Genomic DNA, 24,061 nt, shown 5'->3' on the forward strand with positions numbered 1-24,061 from the left:
CCCAAACCTTAGGGGAGATTTCTAAAAATAACCCCCAAATATTGATAACATAAATTCTTTATTAAAGAAAAATAAAAAAGGGAATTATTGATAGTACCACTAATTCAAGCTTGAATCAGTAATTTTTGTCAAACCTTTGGTTACCATACCTTTTTGTTCTTTGGGTCCAGATATATTTTCAATAGCATAATCGGTAAATCTCTTAGTACAATCATTTTCTATATGAAAATTTCACATTTACCCTTAAACAATATTTTTTTCTTGTCAATATTTTGGGCCAAATGGTAAAACTAAGAATGAGAAATTCACTCTCCCTTAATAAAATTAAATATGCATAATTGCATCTTCCTCACTGTACCCCTTTTGTGCAAAGAATCTTGGAATCAATTCGATCTTTAATCCAGCTCTTTGTGTAAATTGCACTCATGTGCTTTGTATATATAGAATTTTGATTGAATGATCTATTAAGTAATAATAGATGTAGCTAGAAAAAGAATTTACATTTTGATCTCTCTGAGAATACAAGCAATGCCCCTTGGGGTTTGTCCCCAACCTTGATCATCATCTTCATCATTTTTAGATGATTATGAGAGGGAAAGCAACTGGCTCAAACGTTGTAACAATGAAGTCTCCAAATTTCAAGCTGCGATGGCTTTTCTTGCAGCTCCGAGTAGGCCATATAAGCTCCCTTGGCCCGCTCAATTTTCATTGCAGCATCGTGTGCCTCTGGCATGTCTTCACTCATTTCCTGATCTTCTACTGATACCGATATTCCTTCATCACTTAGAATCTCATGTTTTCTTTCTGCTGCTGCTGCTGCCATATTCGAATATTAGTACCAATTTGCAGGTTGCTTTGTGAAGATAAAAAAAAGGAGCTGAATTGGCTGTATATTGAAACGGTGATTAATCAATATTTGCATGGCGAGTTGGTGCTGGCACTTTCAAGAATTCAATTTGCCTGATATATATTTATAAGCTTCGGTTTGTTCATATGTAAGAAGGTGTTTCGGTATCATTCTTTTTAACTTATTTGTCTTCCCTCTTTTACAGCAATGCTAATTGTAGCATCGCACTCTGCTACAACTCATGCTGATCAAAATGTTTCATATGATTTCAATTTTCCTCGTCCCCTCTTTTGCATGGCACTGATCGAATTCCTAGTGTAGATTCCTTCATCTGCAGCAAGGCGTTCTGAGAAGTGCGCAAACATCCAAGATCCTCAAAGATCCATTCAACAGAATCTCATGAATCTTGAAGGCAGTTTAATTCATGGCCTAATGATGAAGTAGAAGCAGCTTGAGGAGTCCTTAATATTCTCAAATGCTCTTCAACTTCTGAAGTCTGTGGGTGTGATCTCGTGGAAAGCTGTTTGAGCGAGTACGGTAAGAGGCAGCCATCGCTTTTGTTGCAGTGAATTAGAAGACTAGAAGTTGATTACCCTGTGCTCAAATGTCTCAAAATGTATAGCACGAGATGAGGGAACAACAGTTATCTCATCTTCTTAAAATAAAAAGAAACAATAACATGATTTCAAGCTTGATCTAAATAGTATATCGGCTACTTTTAGGCTTAGTCTCCTCCCAAATCAGCATCCTATCTCAGTTTTTTTAGCCGCTAATCTCACCAGTATCTTCTCGTAAGCTAATACTAAATAAACAAATGTTTCCGAGTGATCCATAAAATAGGCAATACAAGGATGGCATCAATTCTGTTTCCTCTTCTATAATGCAAGAGATGGTAATCCAGTTTGGCTTGCCTCCCCGCGGGAAACGGGGTGGCTGTGAAACTCGTGCGTCCTTGCAGAATTAATTTATTTGAACTGGATATAATATGCAAAATCTGCAGTGCATGGATGGAATTGTGGCTGCACCTTGAACGCATGGATGGGTAGTTAAATCGCCAAATTAAAACAGGCCCAAAAAGGATCCGCAGTGTTCATTGCAGGCGTATTTGGTGCCAAATGAATCACTTGTTTCTTAAGAGCATTCATTGTCTGCTATGAAAAAAATTACCAAAATAGGAAAACAAATTAAATTAAAACTAAATTAAATAAAATAATCCTAAACTCTATAAACCTACTAAAAAAAACTTAGAAGATAAATGTCACAATGGCCAAGGAATCCTTACGTAATTGTCTACGAAGGTAGTATTTTTTGAATCAACCGCCCGTTACTGGGGAATTATGTGCCAGGGCGTTTGTCTTTACCCATTGAAGGAAATTCTGAAATGTCTTGTAAGAGGAACCACCTTCTCTGACACTACTCATGGCTTTTTCCTTGAGTTCCAAAGCCCTTGCTTTAAAATCTTGATTACCGAGCACTTGATCCACCTTGTTCTTAATTTCTTCTCTTGTAATGATGCCACCTTCGTCTCTGTCAAACTTCAATCCCACCTTCCAAAAATCACAAATGTATCTCTCGTTCAAAAATTGATCACCAAAATATGGCCAGCACAAGAAAGGAATGCCATTGCTGACACCTTCCATGGTGGAATTCCAACCACAATGGCTCAGGAAACAGGCAATAGAAGGGTGGTTAAGAACCCTCAGCTGAGGTGCCCAGCTGATCATCTGTCCTCGAGCAGCAACTCTCTCTTGAAATCCTTCCGGGTATCTATCATTTGCATCGGTGGTAATATCCGGCCTCACAACCCATAAAAATGGTCTCTTGCAAAGTTCTAGCCCCAATGCTAATTCTTGAAACTGAACTTGGTCAAGAATTGTAAAGCTGCCAAAAGAAACATAAACGACAGAGCTTGGTTGCTGTTGGTCTAGCCATTTCAAACAGTTTGAGTCTTCGCACCAGAAGTATCCTGCTGTATTCCCTAGGCGGTTGCTTGCCAAAAGTGGTCCTATTGGCAGAAGCTCCGGAAACGTGGTGAATGCTTCAGACTCGAGCTCATATGTTGAGTTACAAAAGTGGAAATTTACCGCTATCATTGCTCTCGTGTTTCTTTCCAGTAAATCAAAAAAAATCTTTTGCGAGGTCCAGTCACCAATATGTGCCCAAAAACAGTCTCTAGAGTTCATTTCAGGCATCTTTGGTGCAATTCGAAACATCTGCATGCTCATAGGAGTTCCTGAAGTTGAATACAAAACAAAGAAAATTACAGTAGCATAAAGTAAACTTCTACTATGACATGCGTCAAAATTAAAGTTTGCTGGAGGAAAGTAAGGAATTACATGACATGGAATCATACCGTGACTGTCAATGATTCCATCATCAATAAGTTTGGGGATACGAAATACCAAGGCCACTGATGCTGCTGATGAAGGCCAAAAGACAGCCCCCCTGACGTTCATCTTTTTTGCTATCTCCATAGACCAACCGATGTTCCCATCTGCAATGAAACAATCAATTTTTTCATCTTCTCTACTGTTGATCTCTTCTATGAGCTCCTCCAGCTTCCCCGGCATAACCTGTAAACATTTTTCAATTAGCTTTCCCAAATCGTTTCTATCTTCCCAGGGTTCCATCCCATCTGGGATCGAAACCAAATGGATTTGCTCCCCAAGATAATTCTTTCCCTGCAATGATTCCACTACCCGCTTGTGATTATAATCCGTATTAACGAATGTGACTCGGAAGCCATGTTTTGCCAGACATTGCGAAAACTCCAGTAAAGGAATTACATGGCCCTGTGCTGGAGCAGGCATCACCAAAACGCGTGGACGGCTCATTTTCTTTTTTATTTTTAGCCCACTGATTCGGTTTCTATCAATATGTAATATTATAAATTTGCGACACGCGAGTGGTGTTGATTACGGGGAGGGTTGCAGGTTGGGGCCGGGTTTTCTCAAGATCAGATCCATATAATTGATACTAGATCCAGTCCTGTGAATGTTCGTCCAATTTGAGCGGGTTTGGGCACCTCTGAGCAAATATTTACATTTATTTTTCTTCATTCCTTTTTCTCTTCTTCTTATTATTTATTATTGTAAATTAAAATTATTTATTTTGTAGATATTAATTATGTTCATGTATTGTAATTTACACTGAAACTTAACACTCATGTTTATTAAAGAGGATGTTAATCCGGAATGGATCGAGGGATTTAACTCTTTCAGTTAAAAATGATTTTTTAATTTTGTTTTATTTTTTAATTTATAAATTAAAGAGCCCAGGTTTTTTGCGAAATCCTTTGACCAGGGGCACTTAGAGTGGGCTTTAAATTTTTTGGCCATATCTATGATTTTATGATGCTAGCTCCAACCTAGACTTTTTTGCAGATCCTAATTACGAGTGATATTCTAGCTTAAAATTTTTTATTTCAATTCTATTTGAATCAAATTAAATAAGTATAAGTTTGAAAATATTGATTTGTTTAAGAAATAAGTGAATTTAATTTGATTCATTAAATAAACGATCAAATCTAGGTTTGAGTTCACTTATTCGATTATTCGATTAAAATTTATTTATTAATCAAGTAAAAAATGAATATAATAATAAATTACCTTTTTAACATAATTACTTTTTTACCATTAAAATTCAAAAATCTTGTTAGAACATTTTCAAGGTATACGGTTATTTTTGTAATTATGAAAGATAATAAGCCAAACAAGAAAATGAAAGCAAAGGCATCATTAGTCATTAGCCGACCCTAGCTCCACCCTTCATTTTCCTTCATTTTTATTTCGTTCACTTGAATTTGAACACCTGTTTCTTTATTTCCCAAATGAAAACGATCGACAAAACCAAACACTCCCAAAAAATCAAATCAATGGTCTCATCCAAACTTTTTCGAGAAGGTTCACTTCTCTTGTCTATGGCAATGACAAGACCTTTTTTTATTTATTTTTAATAACACGAGACTATTGCTCAAATTATAACTCATATTACATGATAATATAATTAATATTTATAATCATATATATTTATATATATATACTGAGACCTGTTGATATCAATGCTGATATGACAATAACAAGACCTTTTTTTTTTGAAAGGACAATAACAAGACCTTGAATAGCTACAATTGGGATTCTTTTGCTGCCTTTGTCCTCCACGTGGGAATTATTGATCTCAATTTTCTGGAGATTACAAAACAGTGATTAAGCCTGCTATCCAGCTCAAGCATGGCAAAATTTGGATTCAAATTTCGATGTAACACACATTTTGAAACTGAAAAAGGTTCAATATAGTTACTGCTCCCTGTTGGCAAATATGATATCAAAGACAGATACACAAATACTCAAATATCGACCTGCATAGGTTAAAAAAATCAAAAATGAAAATGAAGAATCATAAAATTGCAGCAAATTTAAATAGCCATGCATTCAATTTCGAAGCATAAATGACATTGATATCAAATCCAAAATTAAAAGTTTTCCAAATGCAAAGGACAGATAAGCCCAAATGTAAACGAAAACTATCAAATATCATTGTAAATTTAAATACCCATCGTACAAATTTCACCATCTAAATTTAGGGTAATTTTTAGAGGCTTCTCCTGAGATTTGGTGTATTAACACTTAGATAGACAGTATAACCGTAATTATAAAGACCTCCCCGACTATTGTATTTCCATTCAATAACTATTAGCAGATCAGTGAAATGACCAAAATACACCCTAAATCTGAAAACACTCTCATAACAACCATTAGGGTGTTGTTCGTTAATAGAATAAAATATGTTTTGCTCCTAGTACACGGATAAAATAAAAATAAATAAATAAACCATAACAACCAAATACATTACATACTCATTAATTGGAAAAAAAAAAAGAAAAAATATTGGTGAAGAATTTAACAATTTCTGAACTTCAATAAAGAAAATCATATTTGTTTCAAGCAGTTAAAAAATAAAAATAGTATTTCTATCACAAAACACTCCATTCTTAACATTTTTTTCTTATAGTTCTATTGAGATTTACAAAACAACATAACATTAGAAAAGAAAATATATAGATATATAGTTGAAGTTACAAACACAAAAATATACCAAGTGCAAAAAACAATCTGATTCAGAACCAACTGAAGAGCTTCTTTGGTTCTTAAGAATGCTACCAGTTGCACAATATTTTGCAGCCATTTCCTTTGCCTTGAGAAATTCTTGTCCAACTCTAGCTTCAATCATTACCCTTTTCTCTTATGCTTCTTTGTTTAGTAAAATCTATCTTATTTTTCATTTTTTTTAAGCATATTCTACCTTCTTCCTTTCTAATAGTTCTTGTTAATTACTCGATATGATGAAGATGAATCTTATTATTTATAAATAGGGAAATTATCATTGCACCACTTTTTTTTTGCCTTATATATCCAACCATAATAAAATTCTAACATGTTCTATGCACTACCTTTCTTTTTAAATTTGCATCAATTAGCTACTTTTTAACTAATACCGTTAAATAATTTAAATGAAATGATAATTTTACTCCTAAATAAATTAAAAGACATTTTATTTTATAAAAGCTTTGAAAAATAAAAAATTATAATTATAAAAATACCCTAAGTTTAATAAAAAAATAAATCCCAAAATTAGAAATTTTATTTTTATTAAAAATCTAAATAAAAATTATAATTATAAAAATAATTGTAAAATTTTGGGATTTAATAAAAATCCCCTAAATTATTAAAATTTTGGGACTTATTTTTTAATAAATAAATTCTGTTATTTTAATAAAATTTTGCAAAATTATAATTTTTAATATATAAATTCAGTCATTTTTATTAAAATTTTGCAAAATTATAATTTTTTAATAAAAATAATTATTAAAATTTTGCAAAATCTAAATTAAATAAAAATCAGTTGAGCACCTATGTTTGGGATTTATTTATTTTATTAAATTTATGGGTATTTTTATAATTATAATTTTATTATTTTTCAAAGTTTTACAAATAATATGGTCTTTTAATTTATTTAGGGGTAAAATTTTTATTTCATTTAAATTATTTAACAGTGTTAGTTAAAAAATGGCTAGTTGATACAAATTTAAAAAAAAAAGGTAGTGCAGAGAACATATTAGATTTTTATGGTGGTTTGATGAATATAAAGCAAAAGAGAGGTTGTGCAATGATAATTTCCCTTATAAATATGTGAGATTAACCGAAAGCACACTAAAATGGCAACCCAAAGGACTTTATGGTTGTGGGGAATTCTTTTAAAAACAAAAGCAATTAAAATTGAGCTTATATTATGCGTAAAAAAAAAAAAAAGGTGAATCGGCATTAACACATAAATAAGTAATGCATTTTAGGATAATCAAGAGCTCCATAAGTTTGTTTCTATAGGCAAAAATATATTTGATTAAACATATCATAGCAAAGTTAGTATTTCATTTTTAATCATGTCATAACAGAACGAAATCCTAAGCAATTATTAGGAAAGAACTAAAATGAATAGTGTTTAAATGAGAAATCAAACTCAAAGTTTTATGAAATTTAGATCAAACATAAGTTTACGGACAAAGACTTACAGTATCTGGATATTCACAACTAGTGCACACTGATCAAGTTACAGACAGATACACAAGGGTGTGTGTGTGTATATATATATATATATAACATTTAAAACCCATTTAAATCGTATTTGTGAATAAACCCACTTAAATCTTAAATTGTAATCACAAATACGATTCCAAAAATTAATTTCATTAAAAAAAATCTCAATTTTTTAATTTAATTTTATTATAAAAATTTGAAATTATATTTGCGATTACAAAGCTAAAACCCACTTTTGTTTAACGTATAAATCACATGAAAATAATCGATTTCTAATACGCAATGGTTTGTTTAGCTCATCCCTATTGCGAATTACACTAAAAACATGCAACATCTTCTTTAACAACTCAAACACTGCATTAAATCCATTTTCAAACACAACATCAAATCAACCAAAAGGCTCTAACTTTAACATTATTTGTAAATTTTCAACTTTTATGAGGTTTAATAACTCATTTGTTCCTTAACTATTGCCAGCAATGGCCAACCAATGATAGCATTTTCCTGCCGCCATCACTTCGTTGTTCATCACTCTTCTTTCAAACTGGGGCTTCTTCGAATTTGAGCTTCATTTGGCGAGGTTAGAAACATAAAGAGAAAAATTTGGGCGTGTTTGAGACTTTGAGTGGATGAATGGATCGCTAATTAGCTTGTGTTTGGAAGATGAAAGAGAAGATATGTCCAATGCATCTTTGGAACCAGTGGATAATGAAGTGCACAACGGTCAACTCATCATGAGATTTCTTTTGATTTTTTCAAAATTTTAGATGGCTTTTTTTTTTATGAAATTACCCTTATTCATTGACAAGATACTAAATGAAATATAAACGGCAGGGGAGGTATTTAATAGTGCGTTCATACTTTTTATCTAAGTGTTAATATGCTAAATCTGAAGGAAAATCCCTAAAATTACCTCATGAATTTAAATACCCACCATTTACAGGTTACTCTTACATTTTGCTAACATTTTTTTCACCTTCTGTAAAACACAGTTTACACATATATGGATTATTTTGAAAAACTTTCCCTAAAGTTTGAGATAATTATACTTAGATGTTGAGTTTAGAATAAGTATCCCTACAACCTAGGGATGGCAATGGATCGAATCTGACCCAAGATCCACGTGATCCAAATCCAATCGGATTGGATCTAGGTCGAATTAAAATTGATTTGGATCGGATTTGGATATCGATGCATGAATCTAAGGCAGATCTGGAATTAGTTCGGATTTATCTTAATATCTAGATTCAGATCCATATCCACTCACCATTTAATGTAATTTTATTTTAAAAATTTCTTAACAATTATGTAATTATAAATGATAATAAAATTTATAAATGATGATAAAATTTATTCATTAGCATGTATTTAAGAATCTTAAAACTTAAAGGTATTTAAATGATAATAAGACAAAAATTTATCAAGTGTAAAATAAAATTAGGATAGTCTGTCCTAATTTTTTTTAAGTTTTTCACTCTATAATTTAGTCTCTTTTTTTTTCTCTTTAGTCTACTCTCGCTTCTCCACTTCATTTGAGTGCTTGGATCAGTCCTTTAATTGCTAGGAAAATATATAGACTTGAGTTTTTTTTCCTATCATTTTCTCATAATCTTATTTATTTTGTATACTCATTAATTAGTGGTGGCTATTAACTATAAAGTAATTATGTTAATCATATGTTTAGTTAAATATGATCATAATAAAAATAATAAATCACTGAATATAATATATTATTTTTAACTTATATGTTATTATTTAATGATATAGGAATGATAATGGTGTGCTGTGGATATCAGGATGGTAAAAGAGATATTAGAATATTATAATGATCTTATTCCTGTAATTATTTTTTATGGATGTTTTATTATCCTTTTTATTTGTTTATTTTAGTGTAAAAGTAGAAGCTACAATACTTATTAGATTTTTTTATACAAATTATATAATTTAATTGTTATCAATGCATTTTAATCTTAAAATTTTCTTTCTAAAAAAATATTGATATCTTATTATTGAGATTTAGAATTCATGACGGATATAAAGCAAATTTTAATTTTAATTTTCTTTTTGGATTTAGAGCAGATATAGATCTTTATTTTTTGTTTCGGATCTAGATATGGAACAAAAGATATAAATTCATGACGGATCTAGAGCATGTATAGATCTTAATTTTTATTATGAATCTAAATTTAGAGCGTAGTAAATCCAATCCATATATGCTCCATTGTCATCCCTACTACAACCTTATTATATGAATATGAGGGTAAACTTGTAGAATGCTGATACTAAAAAAAAAAATTCAAAACTTATACAAAAAATTGCAATGGTACCTTAAGTTTGTACCCTCGAATACCCTATTGCCCAGCTCCGCACCTTTCCCATCGTGTAAGAAAAGCTTCATCTCTTTCATCAAACCAAACTTCAGCATTTTATTTTCACTTTTATTAACTAACGACCGAAGCTGTTTGCAAACACATGAAGTTTCGAAGAAAAAGCTACTGTAACCATGACAAATCATCACCATTTTCACTCGAGAAAAGCTTAGGCGGTGGCAGGAGGGTACTGTTGAGCGAGTATCGCTGGCGGCCGGCGTCAGAAGCGGCTGGTATTGACACGAGGAGAAGGTTAGTCTGTGAAAAAGACTCCTTGCATCTTAGAATCTGTGATTTTAATTATTTAGATTATTAAGAATGAAAATCTTGTCTTGTTCAAAAATCTGCTGGTGTTATTATATTTTTTGAAAATGTAAATAGGTTTGTTGATAATGTATTAAAGAACCTGTCGCTTGTTAAATTATGTGTTATTTGGTTTGTTTATATGTAAAATACAAAATGGGTTTACTGATTTTACTGTCTTAAGCTGATTTGAAAGTTGTTTGCGTGATATACACCTTTTTACTTGTGCTTTTATGCTAGTTAACAAGCTGCTATGTTACCATTGCATGTAATAAGAATGTTAGTTTAGGCTAAATTTGGGGTTTTAACTCTGTAGAAGTGTCCGAATATTGATGAAAAGTTGTTTGTTTTCATCTAATTTCCATGTGAGTAAGTTGTATGTTTCATTCTAATTTCCATGTGATTAAGCTAAAGAAACAATTGGAAGTTAAAATTTTTCGGTTTTTATGTGATTTTAATCTTTAAAAAAATGGGTTTTAGGTTATTTCCACCATTCTTGAACCTGTGTGCAGTCCATTTTGATGTGAAAAACAATGTATAGTTCAAATTGGTGTTAAAAATATTTGTAGGTCATTTTGATGTTAAAAAAGAGTTTACATCTATAAATCAATTTTTCAATTGCAATTGATTATTCCATTATTAAGATTTCGCATACGTTTCCTTGAAATTCAGGGGAACGCACTTTATTGAAATTTGATTGTTATATTGGTAATTCCTAAGTATGGATAAATTTAAATAAATGTGTTTCCTTGAAATTTGAATCATTGAAGTGATCTCTATAAGGAATTGTATGCTTGTTACATTTTTCTATGGTTGGACAGCTGCCATTTGTAATTACATTTTTCTTTATAAAGGAATTCCCTTATGGAGGATGATGAGATGCAATAGTTTCATGTTTTGTAAAGTTTCATCATGGTAATAGCGGGTAGGTCTGATCAAACTTCTATGTTGTAAGAAAATTAGATTCTGATTAATTTGAGATTGAATGCGTGAGGTGGGGAATATTGAATTTTTGAGGAGGGATTGTTTTTTATTTGTGCTTGTTAAGGGTAAAAATTATTTTGGCAGTGGTTAGCTTCATAGTTTGTTGCTAGAAAAATTAATATCAAATTAAGTTTGATCCTTAAAACAAGAAAAAGTAGAGTATGAGAATTTGATTCTTACGTTTTAATAATATATGTGTTATTACATTGGTCATTAAGTTTGGAGGCTAATTTCTTCTTATGAAATATTATATCTTAATATTTTGTCTATTATGTTATATGTGCACATTAAACTCTTATTAGTGAGGTGAGTCATCATGCTTGCAATTTTTTGAACTTGGTTTCTCTATAGAATTGTATTGATTTCCTTTATAATCCCCACATGTTTAGATCCAATTTGCCTCATGATCTTTTGTTTTATTACCATACTGTGTAAGAAGACTTACTTTAAATTACCTTTCAACTTGATAGTGTGGATTCTCTTTGTTTTTATGCTAAAAGCTTTTGTGCTCTACTCGTAGGTGTTTTCAAGTTGGCGTTGTTCCTTGATACAGCTTGAAGGATGGTTTTTCTCTCTCAGATTTTGTCTATGCTTTCCTGAGAATGTAGTGATTTCATTTCCATCAAGATGCAAGTATACCTAAAAAAATTAAGATTTTATAATTTTAAATATTAATTAGTTCTCATATATGGGTGTGTGCGAGCGTGTGTGTCTATCATCAGAGCAATAGCAATTCCTTCATTGTGGCTCTGAGTCGTTGTTGATCTACTTGATGTTTTTGAACTTTGTGAATCCATGGTTTCAATTTGATTGTAATATTTATAACTCTGAAATTGAATGTAGAGTTGAGCCATGAATAATAGACATAATTTGTGTGTACCTTGGGAGGCAAATGAAGCATATGCGGGGTGTGAGGGATGGTTGGCAAATGTAACATATTTATAAACACTGATCTACCAATATAACCTTTGGTTACCATATCTTTTTTTAGAAAAATAAAATAAAATCGGGTTGATTGGTAATATGGGTATTTTGGTCATTTTAACACTCCACTAACAGTTAATGACGGCAGGAGAGGGGTAACTGAGAGTACAAAGAAACTCGTTATCTAAGTGTATTTACCCCAAACCTTAGGGGAGATTTCTAAAAATAACTCCCAAATATTGATAACATAAATTCTTTATTAAAGAAAAATAAAAAAAGGGAATTATTGATAGTACCAATTCAAGCTTGAATCAGTCATTTTTGTCAAACCTTTGCTTACCACACCTTTTTGTTCTTTGGGTCCAGATATATTTTCAATAGCATAATCGGTAAATCTCTTAGTACAATCATTTTGTATATGAAAATTTCGCATTTACCCTTAAACAATATTTTTTTCTTGTCAATATTTTGGGCCAAATGGTAAAACTAAGAATGAGAAATTCATTCTCCCTTAATAAAATTAAATATGCATAATTGCATCTTCTACACTTTACCACTTTTGTGCAAAGAATCTTGGAATCAATTCAATCTTTAATCCAGCTCTTTGTGTAAATTGCACTCATGTGCTTTATATATATAGAATTTTGATTGAATGATCTATTAAGTAATAATAGATGTAGCCAGAAAAAGAATTTACAATGAAGTGTCCAAATTTCAAGCTGCGATGGCTTTTCTTGCCGCTCTGAGTAGGCCATATAAGCTCCCTTGGCCCTCTCAATTTTCATTGCCGCATCGTGTGCCTCTGGCATGTCTTCACTCACTTCCTGATCTTCTACTGATACCGATATTCCTTCATCACTTAGAACCTCATGTTTTCTTTCTGCTGCTGCTGCTGCCATATTCAAATATTAGTACCAATAAGCCTCGGTTTGTTCATATGTAAGAAGGTGTTTCGGTATCATTCTTTTTAACTTATTTGTCTTCACTCTTTTACAGCAATGCTAATTTTAGCATCGCACTCTGCTACAACTCAGGCTGATCAAAATGTTTCATATGATTTCAGTTTTCCTCGTCCCCTCTTTTGCATAGCACTGATCGCATTCCTAGTATAGATTCCTTCATCTACAGCTCATCAACCCTTTTCTTCTTCTGGTGGACGTGGGCTAAAGCTTGTTGAACGGGGGGCAATTGAAGTATTTTTTTTCCTACAGAATCTCATGAATCTTGAAGGCAGTTTAATTCATGGCCTAATAATGAAGTAGAAGCAGCTTGAGGAGTCCTTAATATTCTCAAATGCTCTTCAACTTCTGTAGTCTGTGGTTGTGATCTCGTGGAAAGCTGTTCGAGCGAGTATGGTAAGAGGCAGCCATCGCTTTTGTTGCTGTGAATTAGAAGACTAGAAGTTGATTACCCTGTGCTCAAATCTCAAAATGTATAGCACGAGATGAGGGAACAAGAGGTATGTCATCCTCTTAAAATAAAAAGAAACAATAACATGATTTCAAGCTTGATCTAAATAGTATATCGGCTACTTTTAGGCTTAGTCTCCTCCCAAACCAGCATCCTATCTCAGTTTTTTTAGCCGCTAATCTCACTAGTATCTTCTCGTAAGCTAATACTAAATAAACAAATGTTTCCGAGTGATCCATAAAATAGGCAATACAATGATGGCATCAATTCTGTTTCCTCTTCTAAAATGCAAGAGACGGTAATCCAGTTTGGCTTGCCTCCCCGCGGGAAACGGGGTGGCTGTGAAACTCGTGCGTCCTTGCAGAATTGATTTATTTGAACTAGATATAATATGCAAAATCTGCAGTGCATAGATGGAGTTGAGGCTGCACCTTGAATGAATGGATGGGTAGTTAAGTCGCCAAATTAAAACAGGCCCAGAAAGGATCAGCAGTGTTCATTGCAGGCATATTTGGTGCCAAATGAATCACTTGTTTCTTAAGAGACATTCATTGTCTGCTCTGAAAAAAATTACCAAAATAGAAAAAAAAATTAAATTAAAACTCAATTAAATAAAATATTCCTAAACTCTATAAACTTAATAAAAAAAACTTAGAAGATAGATGTCACAATGGCCAAGGAATTCTTATATAATTGTCTATGAAGGTAGTATTTTTTGAATTAGCTGCTCAGTACCTGGGAACTATGTGCTTTTTGAATTAGCTGCTCAGTACCTGGGAACTATGTGCCAGTGCTTATGTCTTTACCCATTGGAGGAAATTCTGAAATGTCTTGTAAGAGGAACCACCTTCTCTGACACTACTCATGACTTTTTCCTTGAGTTCCAAAGCCCGTGCTTTAAAATATTGATCACCAAGCACTTGATCCACCTTGTTCTTAATTTCTTCTCTTGTAATGATGCCACTTTCGTCTCTGTCAAACTTCAATCCCACCTTCCAAAAATCACAAATGTATCTCTCGTTCAGGAATTGATCAGCAGAATATGGCCAGCACAAGAAAGGAATGCCATTGCTGACATCTTCCATGGTGGAATTCCAACCACAATGGCTCAGGAAACAGGCAATAGAAGGGTGGTTAAGAACCTACTGCTGAGGTGCCCAGCTGATCATCTGTCCTCTAGCAGCAACTCTCTCTTGAAATCCTTCTGGGTATCTATCATTTGCATCAGTGGTAATATCTGGCCTCACAACCCATAAAAACGGTCTGTTGCAAAGTTCTAGTCCCAATGCTAATTCTGTTTGAGGGAAATACATCGAGGAGACCAGACGAGATGAGCAGGTGTTTGGTGGCGGAGTTCTGCGAGCAGGAATATTCTCCTCGTCCACGAATATGCCATTCGCGAGGCCGAATTCCTGTTAGAGGCATAAGGTCATTCCTGCTAAGGGTCGAGGCGAGGAGACCCGGTCAACGGCAGTTGGCAAGACGTGCCTTCCTATCCGAGAATCAAGGCACGAGGTCCATCTCCATTTGCCCACAATGACGACAATGGGGCATCCACATCCGAGGGTGGGGAGAATAACGGGCGTAAACTGCGGAAGATCGGGACTCAGAGGAAGCCTATAAAAAGGTAGCCAACAAAGGTAAAAGGGTTAGATTTTTTGCTATTTGAACTAAGAAAAGAGAGAACTGGAGGGTCTGAGATTAGTGAAAAGCCATAAGATCCGTGGCAAGCGTTCCCAGAACCTTCATATCTGACTTGAGCGTCGGAGGGTTTACGCCGGGAAAACAACCGGCGTGCTCTGACCTGTTTCTGTGGACGCAGGGATACTTAGAGAAGAAAGCGTACGAGGAGAGATCCTGATCGAGGTGAGGTTGATCGAGCAGACATCCTGGTCGTTGGAAGGCGTAACCAGAATCTCGCATCAACATTTTGGCGCCGTCTGTGAGGAGCTGAGCAAAAAGCTTCTGTTGATAGCAAGAAGAGGAGTGAAGCAAGTGAAAAGCAATGGAGACAGGAGGAAGTAGTGCACAAGGGGGTGATTTGAGACTTAACGATTCCGTGACGCTGAGGGAGATAGCCAGTGAAGCACGGGAAAAAGCCATGTTTGACCGGATGGAACGGATGGAAAAGCAGATGGAGACCCTGACAACCATCCTGCATGAGCTGCGGAGTGAACGCAGGGTAACCCAGGAGGAAAGGGTGAGAGGTGGTGGAGTGGCACCAGGTCCTGATAGTGCGAGGAGAAGTCAAACCACCGGGAGATTTTGTGGTGAGAGAGATAACATACCTCTGCGGGGAGAATTTCATAGAGAGGAAGAGCAGTCCCCAGCAAGACAGATTTTTGACGAGGACAACGGGGTGGTGAATGCAGAGGAAACGGAGTTGAGGCAACATTTGCATGATGTAGAGTAAGAGCGGGATCAAGTTGCGGCACGTGACCCTGGTCGTGCAGTACAGCTGGAGGAGGAGGTGCGCAGACTAGCGCAGATAATTGACGACATGCAAGGAAGGAGCAGAGCTCCAGGTTGGAGGATAATGCTGGACGGAGAATCACCGCTCGCAGCAGAGATCACGAGGGCAATTATTCCAAGGGATTTCCGCCTCCCAGACCTTAGATACGCGGGAAGAACTGATCCGCTGGTGCACATAGAGCGCTTCAACGACATAACTGGGGTACAAGGATTATCTCAATCCCAAAGGTGCATGGTGTTCCCACTATCCCTTGAGGGACGTGCACGAGAGTGGTACAGGAAACTTCCTCGGGGCAGCATTAAAACCTTCGAGCAGATGTGCCAGGAATTCGCAGAGCAGTTTAGTGGGGCGATGGCACCAGAAGATGACATGATGGAGCTGAAAAGCATGAAATAGGGGGAGCAAGAAACCCTTCGGGAATTCATCAAGAGGTTTCATCGTGCTGTCCTCGATTTGGGAGCCTTCAACCATCCTCAGGCACTAAGGGAATTGAAAGAGGGAGTGAAGATAGGAAGGTTGTGGTACAACTTGAGAAGCCCAGCTATTCAGTCATATGCGGTCGCATACGAGCAGGCTAAAAGAGACATAGAGATCAAGGAAGAAAAGGCGGCTCGGATTAAGACTGACCAGCTAGAGGGGTTGGAAAAGAAAGAGAAGAGGGCACCACCAGGGAATGGGCCGATCAGGAGGAGGGACCACCAGGCCTCAGGTAGTGGAGCAAGAGGTCGGGTAACAGCTTACCAGCCTCATCAGAGGCCACCACAATATCAGCGCAGCAGGGCGCAGTCTCCTCGTTCCCCAGCTAGGGAGCCTTGGAGAAGGCATGATTCGACATATGGTGGTCTTCATCAACACTCCCACGGCAGTAGAGGGAGCAGACCAGAAGTGCTGCCACTACCCCCAACTCAAAACGAAGCAAATAGAGAAAGGGCAGTACACCTGATCGAACAGAACCAGGACTACGGGCGGTATACTTCATTGAAGATGTCCCTGGATGAGGTGTACGAGGCCATAAAGGACCGAGGATTGCTGTACCTCCATGCCCCAATAACAAAGCTACCCGGCAGGAGAGATAGGGGATGCTATTGTAAGTTCCATGGCACTCATGGCCATACCACAGCAGAGTGTAGAGATCTCAAGACCCAGGTAGAAGATTTGGTGAGAAATCGGTACCTGAACGAGTTTATAGATGGGACCTTCCCAATGGTAGCCTCGACAAATGAAGGGGAGCAGAGAGACAGGAACTTGAGGCGCGAGCAGCCTGCAGTTAGGGTGATAGCTGGGGGCCCAACATTGGCCGGAGATTCCAACAGGTCGAGGAAGAACTATGCTAGATATGCTATGACCAGCAAAGAGGTATTCTTCAACACCCCAGCAGCCAAACGTGCCAGAGTGAGGCAAGTGCCAATTATGTGGACAGATGAGGATGAAGAAGGAATTCTGTACCCCCACGAGGATGCTTTGGTCATCAAGGCCACTATCGCTAGCAAGAAGTTTGACAGGATACTGGTTGACACAGGGAGCTCAGTTGACGTGTTGTTTAAGTCAACCCTGGAGGAAATGGGAATAGCAGACCTGAAGTTGGAATACACCAATACCTCCTTGAAGGGATTCGGAGGAGGAAAGCTGGTCCCACTGGGTGTGGTCGAGCTGCCTATCACAATTGGGAGCTCCCCGACAGAAAGAACTATGATACTAGACTTTGTGGTGGTGGATGAAGAAGGTCCATACCAGATGATCCTAGGTCGGCCGTTTCTGAGGATGAGCAAAGCGGTACTGTCTAACCATTACCTAGCTCTCAAGTACCGGGTGAACGGGGTAGTTGGGGTGGTACGAGGAGACCAGAGAATCGCTAGAAGCTGTTACTCCTCGGCAGCAAGGGAAGCAATGCAGATAACGTCCCTTGATGCCCGAGTGGAAAACAAGAATGGTAGACAAGAACCCGTAGAGGAACTGGAGACCGTAAGCCTGGGACCAGAGAATCTGGGGAAGACGATCAGAATCGGGTCGAAACTTCAGGAAGAGCAGAAGCAGGAGTTGGTGAAATGCTTACAGGCTCATGCCGATGTGTTTGCTTGGACACATGAAGACATGCCAGGGATTGATCCTGAGGTAGCATGTCATAAGCTGGCGATAAAGAAAGGTGCTCGAACAGTAAGGCAGAAAAGGAGGTGCTTCAACCAGGAGAGGTATGAGGCTATAAATGGCGAGGTGGAAAAGCTCTTACGAGCAGGGTTCATTCGGGAAGTCAATTACCCTGAATGGATATCGAATGTGGTGTTGGTAAAGAAAGCAAATGGCAAGTGGAGGATGTGTGTGGACTTCACAGACCTTAACAAGGCGTGCCCAAAAGACAGCTTCCCTTTACCAAAGATCGATCAGCTAGTAGATTCAACGGCTGGACACGGTCTGCTCAGTTTCATGGACGCGTTCTCGGGATACAACCAAATCCCCATGTACGAGCAGGATGAGGAGAGCACAGCTTTTATCACTAACCAGGGTTTATTCTGTTACAGGGTAATGCCATTTGGTCTAAAAAATGCTGGGGCCACCTATCAGAGACTGGTGAATAAAGTCTTTAAGCCATTGATTGGGAAAACCATGGAGGTGTACGTGGATGACATGATCACCAAATCCAAAATCCCGAAGGATCATGTCGGACACCTCGAGGAGACATTCGGGCTTTTGAGGAAGTACAAGATGAAGCTCAACCCGGAGAAGTGTGCTTTTGGGGTCGAGTCAGGGAAGTTTCTTGGATTCATGGTAAGCCATAGGGGGATTGAAGCAAACCCCGAGAAGATCCAGGCGATCGTGCAGATGAGGTCTCCTCGTAACCTGAAGGAGATGCAGAGCCTTACGGGGAGGTTGGCAGCATTGAGCCGGTTCATATCCAAGACTACAGATAAGTGTCAGCCATTCTTTCAAGTGATAAGGAGGGGGAAGAAAACAGAATGGACACCAGAATGCGAGGAAGCCTTCCAGAACTTGAAGCAGTACTTGCAGCAAGCTCCACTGCTGTCCACACCGAGGGATGGGGACAAGTTATATTTGTATTTGGCGGTATCGGATCGAGCCGCCAGTTCTGTTCTGGTGAGAGAGGAAGAAGGAGTTCAGTATCCGATATACTACACCAGCAATGCCCTGCTCGACGCTGAGACCAGATACCCACCGTTGGAGAAATGGGCACTTGCCCTTGTAGTTGCGGCTCGGAAGTTGAGGTCATATTTTCAAGCATTCCCAGTCTCGGTAATAACAAACCAGCCATTGCGTCAAACTCTGCACAAGCCAGATGCTTATGGTCGGCTCGTCAAGTGGGCTATAGAGCTGAGCGAGTTCGACATAGACTACAAACCCCGAGCAACGATAAAGGCTCAGGCAATGGCCGACTTCGTAGCAGAATTCACAGAGCCTGAAGTGTGTTTAGACCAGCAAGATGTAGTTACAGACAGTGGCGAAGCTCAAGTATGGCAGATGTATGTGGATGGGTCGTCAGGGGAGCAGGGTTCAGGAGCAGGGATTGTATTGGAAGGCCCTGAGGGAGAGGAGATCTCTTATGCTGTAAAGTTAGAATTCGCAGCCACCAATAACCAGGCAGAGTATGAAGCCTTGATAGCAGGATTGGAGTTGGCTAAGGCCGTGAAAGCAGATAAGGTGAAGATCAGAACTGATTCTCAGCTGGTCGCGAATCATATCAATGAAAGATTTCAACCAAGAGAGGAGAAGATGGAACAGTATTTGAAGATAGTCAGGCGGATGATGGGGAAATTTGAAGCAGTGGAGGTGATATAAATCCCCAGAGAGCAGAATAGTCAAGCAGATATTTTGGCCAGGATGGCAGCGGTAGCAGACCCAAAAATGCCAAAGTCGATCCCTCTAGAGGTGAAGTCCAGCCCGAGCATCGAGCAGAATCTGGGAGTATTGCAGATAGAATAAAAATGCACGTGGATGGACCCGATAACTTCATACCTTAGAGACGGGGTATTGCCACCAGATAAGCTGCGGGCTCGGAAGATTAGAGCCCAGGCCTCGAGATACACAATGATTGACGGAGTACTGTATCGGCGAGGGTATACACTATCTTTCCTTCGGTGTTTGGATGAGGACGACGCAGATTACGTTCTAAGAGAAATACATGAAGGAATTTGCGGGAATCATTCTGGTGGGAGGTCCCTGGCCCACAAGGCTCTAAGGCAGGGATATTTCTGGCCGACAATGCACCAGGATGCACAAGAGAAGACCAGGAGCTGTGTAAGCTGCTAGAGTTTTGCAAGTTTCTCCAACCAACCACCAGAGAAGCTCACCTCTATGGCCTCCCCTTGGCCATTTGCTCAATGGGAGATTGATCTGATCAGCCCGCTGCCAAAGGGACGAGGAGCAGCAACGCATGCAATAGTTGCCATAGATTACTTCACGAAGTGGATCGAGGTCGAAGCCCTTAGCAGGATCACAGAGAAGAAAACAACAGACTTTGTGTGGAGGAACCTGGTATGTCGATACGGGATCCCATATGCCCTGGTAACGGATAATGGCAGGCAGTTCGATAATCACGGCTTCAGGGATTTCTGCCAGAACCTCGGGATAGAGCTGAAATATTGCTCGCCTGCTCACCCCCAATCGAATGGACAAGTAGAAGCAGCCAACAAGATAATCAAGAGGCTTTTGAAAACCAGGCTTGGAGCAAAAAAGGGTGCATGGGTTGATGAGCTGTTAGGTGTGCTATGGGCATACAGAACAACCCACAAAACAGCAACTGGGGAGACACCATTCGCCCTGGCTTTCGGACATGAAGCGGTCGTGCCAGCTGAGATAGGAACGACCACGCACCGAACATATCATTTCAATGAGCAGGATAACGACGAGCAGATGTGTCTGAATCTTGATTTGCTAACGGAAAAGAGGGAGCAAGCAGCTGGTCGATCTACCATTTACCAGCAAAGGGTTGCTCGTTATTATAACCAGAAGGTGAACATACGGCAGTTCAAGGTTGGAGATTGGGTGTTAAGGAAAGTGAATCAGAACACCAAAGACTCGACTCAAGGAGTGCTCGGTCCGAATTGGGAGGGACCATATAGAGTCAAGCAGCTAGTTGGACCAGGAGCGTACAAGCTGGTTCGCATGGATGGCCATGAGGTGAAGCGCCCATGGAACGCAGCACATCTCAGGAAATATTTCCAGTAAGAGTCGTTAATATTTTCAAGTTATTTCTGTTAGTATTTGCCGTTATTTATTTTATGTACAAACAATTCCATGTAAGTTGAATCCTGCAATTAATGGAACGTCGAGGAAATTCAGTCATTGGAAACCGTGAAAATTTCTAAGGCATGCAAAGGCTCATCAAGTCTCAAAGCCTGTTTTATGGCGAGACAGAAGCCAAGCGTGCCAGGATCTGCTCGACCACGAGAAGGCGAGCAGACTCCAAAGCATTCGAAAAAAGTTCTAAGGCATGCAAAGGCTCATCAAGTCTCAAAGCCTGTTTTATGGCGAGACAGAAGCCAAGAGTGCCAGGATCTGCTCGACCACGTTAAGGCGAGCAGACTCCAAAGCATTCGAAAAAAGTTCCAAGGCATGCAAAGGCTCGTCAAGTCTCAAAGCCTGCGCCATGGCAAAACCGGAAGCCAAGCATGCCAGGATCTGCTCGACCACGCGAAGGCGAGCAGAATCTCAAACATTGAAGAATTCTCTAAGGCATGTGGCAAAACCATATGCCAAGCCAGAACCTGCTCAACCAGACGAAGACAAGCAGGTTCTCAAACGGAAAATAACTCATGATTCCAATGCAAGAAAGTAATAAAAAACATCTTTATTAATTTGTTAATAATTAACAGAAGAGGTAATCTTCACAGATATTGTTCATTACAACACAAGAAATACGTTCAGGAAGATGGTGGATCGGTAAGCCGAGCAGCATCAGTTGGCTGGACCTCCTCAGGTGCAGGGGGAGTATCACCAGTTGCGTCGGGGGGGGGGGGTTCTCGCCTCGCCAACGTCAGCAGGGACTACACGTGGAGGAGAATTTTCCTCCTCAATCATGATCGGTTCTGTCCCTTCGGCATCTTCCTTAGCCGCCTCCTCATCCATATGTTGAGCAACACCAGCTGCAAGGTCATCCATCTTCAGATCAGGGTGCTGCTTCCCGAGGACGGCCATGATACAACGGTAGGAATGCCGAAGTCCCTGATCGTACTGGTTGTCGGCTTCCCTCTCCAAGTTTTCGACCTGAGCTTGGTGGGAATTGCGAAGAGATTCGAGCTGAGCGTCATACATAGCCTTCTGCCTTCGCAGATCCTCCCTGACCTTGTTCAGCTCCTCCTCGAGGGTAATGGCTTTTGCTTGAGCGAGAGATTCTTGCTCTATCAGCTTGAGGTTCTCAACATTCAACTCCCCTGCTTTCTTCTCGGCAACGTTAGCCCTGGTCGTCGCCGATTGAATATCCTCCTTCATCTTCCGGTCATAGCGTCCAACCTTGGCCTTATAGTAGGTGGTCATGCAGCTGAGATGGAAAGCGCTGTACTGCATAGCTCCCACCAGCTCGCCTAAGGTGCAGCCATCAAACTCCTCGAGGTCTTTCTTGCTCACGAGTTTGGAAAGCTCGTTGAGATAGGGGGCCAAGTGCTCTGCTCGGTTGTCAGTTAGACGAGACTGAGGCCCAACAGGAGGAAAAGAGGAAGCAGGATCAGTGGTTGCTCCACTGGTTTCTCCGGCTTTGGCAGGAGGAGGAGGCAAAGTCTTCAAGGGAGAGACCTGCTGCACGATGTTGGCCCGCTTTGCAGTAGGGGCGTCCTTACTCTGGTCCTTCTTCGTGGCTGGAGGACGAGAACGTTTCCTGGTTAGAGCCCCAATCACAGCGTCCTCCATCTTATGGCCAGGAAGTATCAACCGAGACTCGAGGAAGTTGTATGTAGTTAGCAGTTCTCGGTTCGAGCAGGAATTGGCCAGTACAGCCTCGACCCGTTTAAGCTGGTCAGGTTGGAGCGGGAAGTGAACACCCCAAGAACCTGCAACACAAACAAACTCTTGGTTAGGGACAAACCAGTAAAGTGCAAACAGGAAGGGAGACAAGACATCTAATACGAGCAGGCAACCTGGGACCACGAAACGGGGTGGGACGCCGAAACGGGGTGGGACGCGGAAGTCCTGCCCATCAACCTGTGCAACTTGACCCCAGGGACCCCCCGCAAAAAAGAACTTCCTCTTCCAATTCCCACCACCACCAGTAGGAAGATCGGTTATGGGTTTCCTGGTCTTGGTACTTGATTGGAAGTAATACCAGCCGGCGTCTTTGGGGCTGCTTTTCAGCTGGTACAGGTGCTTCACCTCATCGACCGTGGGCTCACTTTGGCAACATCTGTCCCACAGTATAAACAGACCAGATAGCACCCTCCACCCGTTTGGGTTCAGCTGACCAGGAGCTAGATTTAGCCCGTTGAGAATCCGGGCAAAGTAGGGTTGCAAGGGACACCTCAGCCCGTGCCTGAAACTCTCCAAGAACAAGGTAACATAACCCCTAGGAGGCCGGCTAGGGGTATCCTTCTTTCCTGGGACCTTAAGAATTATTTCACCAGGAATGCTATACCTAAGCCGGAGGTCATCGAGCTCACCAAACGTGGTCGTGCACGTCATATAATCAATAGCGTAATCCCGCGATAGGGCTCTACCCCCCACTGTACTCTGCCCTTCTGGTCGCGACGCTCCTGATGGGGACACCTCACTAGAATTATCTCCTCGACCCTCACTCAAGGTGTTCTCCGAGCTTGAAGACCCCTCTTCATCGCTATGTCCGCTCGAGGAGGTTGTTTGGGGGGACATCCTCCTAGCGCTCGTGCCAACACTGGATCTAAGAGGCTCCAAGGGGATCCCGGGGTCAAAAGCAGGATCGGTGAGCAGACTAGGCAGGAAGTCCAACCCACCGTCGTCAACCTCAACGACCTTTTCTTTACCTTTCGACATTCCCTAAGCTCTAACCACAACACACCACCACCAACTACTACCCAAACAAAAGAGAAGAGAAATTATCTATAACTATCCGAGACGAAGGAGATAGGAGAAATACCTGAAGTAATGGTTCAGTCGGTGAAAGACAGAGATGGAGGCCTTTATGCCGGAACTTCTTCGCCGGAGAGACAGAGACGAAGACGGAGGGAAATATGAGTTTGCCGAT

The 24,061-nt window shown here is 39.4% G+C and overlaps 1 protein-coding gene and 1 long non-coding RNA gene across 28 annotated transcripts in view; one reads left to right on the top strand and one right to left on the bottom strand.

The window, feature by feature from the left end:
* Window positions 1–1,232: 1,232 nt before the first annotated feature.
* The window catches only part of LOC102610248 (UDP-glycosyltransferase 83A1-like), a 37,707-nt gene continuing 14,878 nt past the window's right edge, over window positions 1,233–24,061 (bottom strand). For 3 of the 27 annotated variants that reach the window (XM_052440358.1, XM_052440356.1, XM_052440357.1), the window contains one exon: window positions 12,907–13,861. In XM_052440358.1, the coding sequence (XP_052296318.1) occupies window positions 13,639–13,861 (223 nt within the window). In that variant the 3' untranslated portion in view covers window positions 12,907–13,638. The other 24 variants (XM_052440372.1, XM_052440370.1, XM_052440371.1 and 21 more) reach the window with 20 other exon arrangements.
* LOC127902027 (uncharacterized) lies at window positions 9,729–11,975 on the top strand. The gene is made up of 2 exons (XR_008054437.1): window positions 9,729–10,061; window positions 11,617–11,975. It is a non-coding gene; the product is annotated as an uncharacterized LOC127902027 (long non-coding RNA).

Source organism: Citrus sinensis, chromosome 5, assembly GCF_022201045.2.
Source record: "Citrus sinensis cultivar Valencia sweet orange chromosome 5, DVS_A1.0, whole genome shotgun sequence".
NCBI classification, from domain to species: domain Eukaryota; kingdom Viridiplantae; phylum Streptophyta; class Magnoliopsida; order Sapindales; family Rutaceae; genus Citrus; species Citrus sinensis.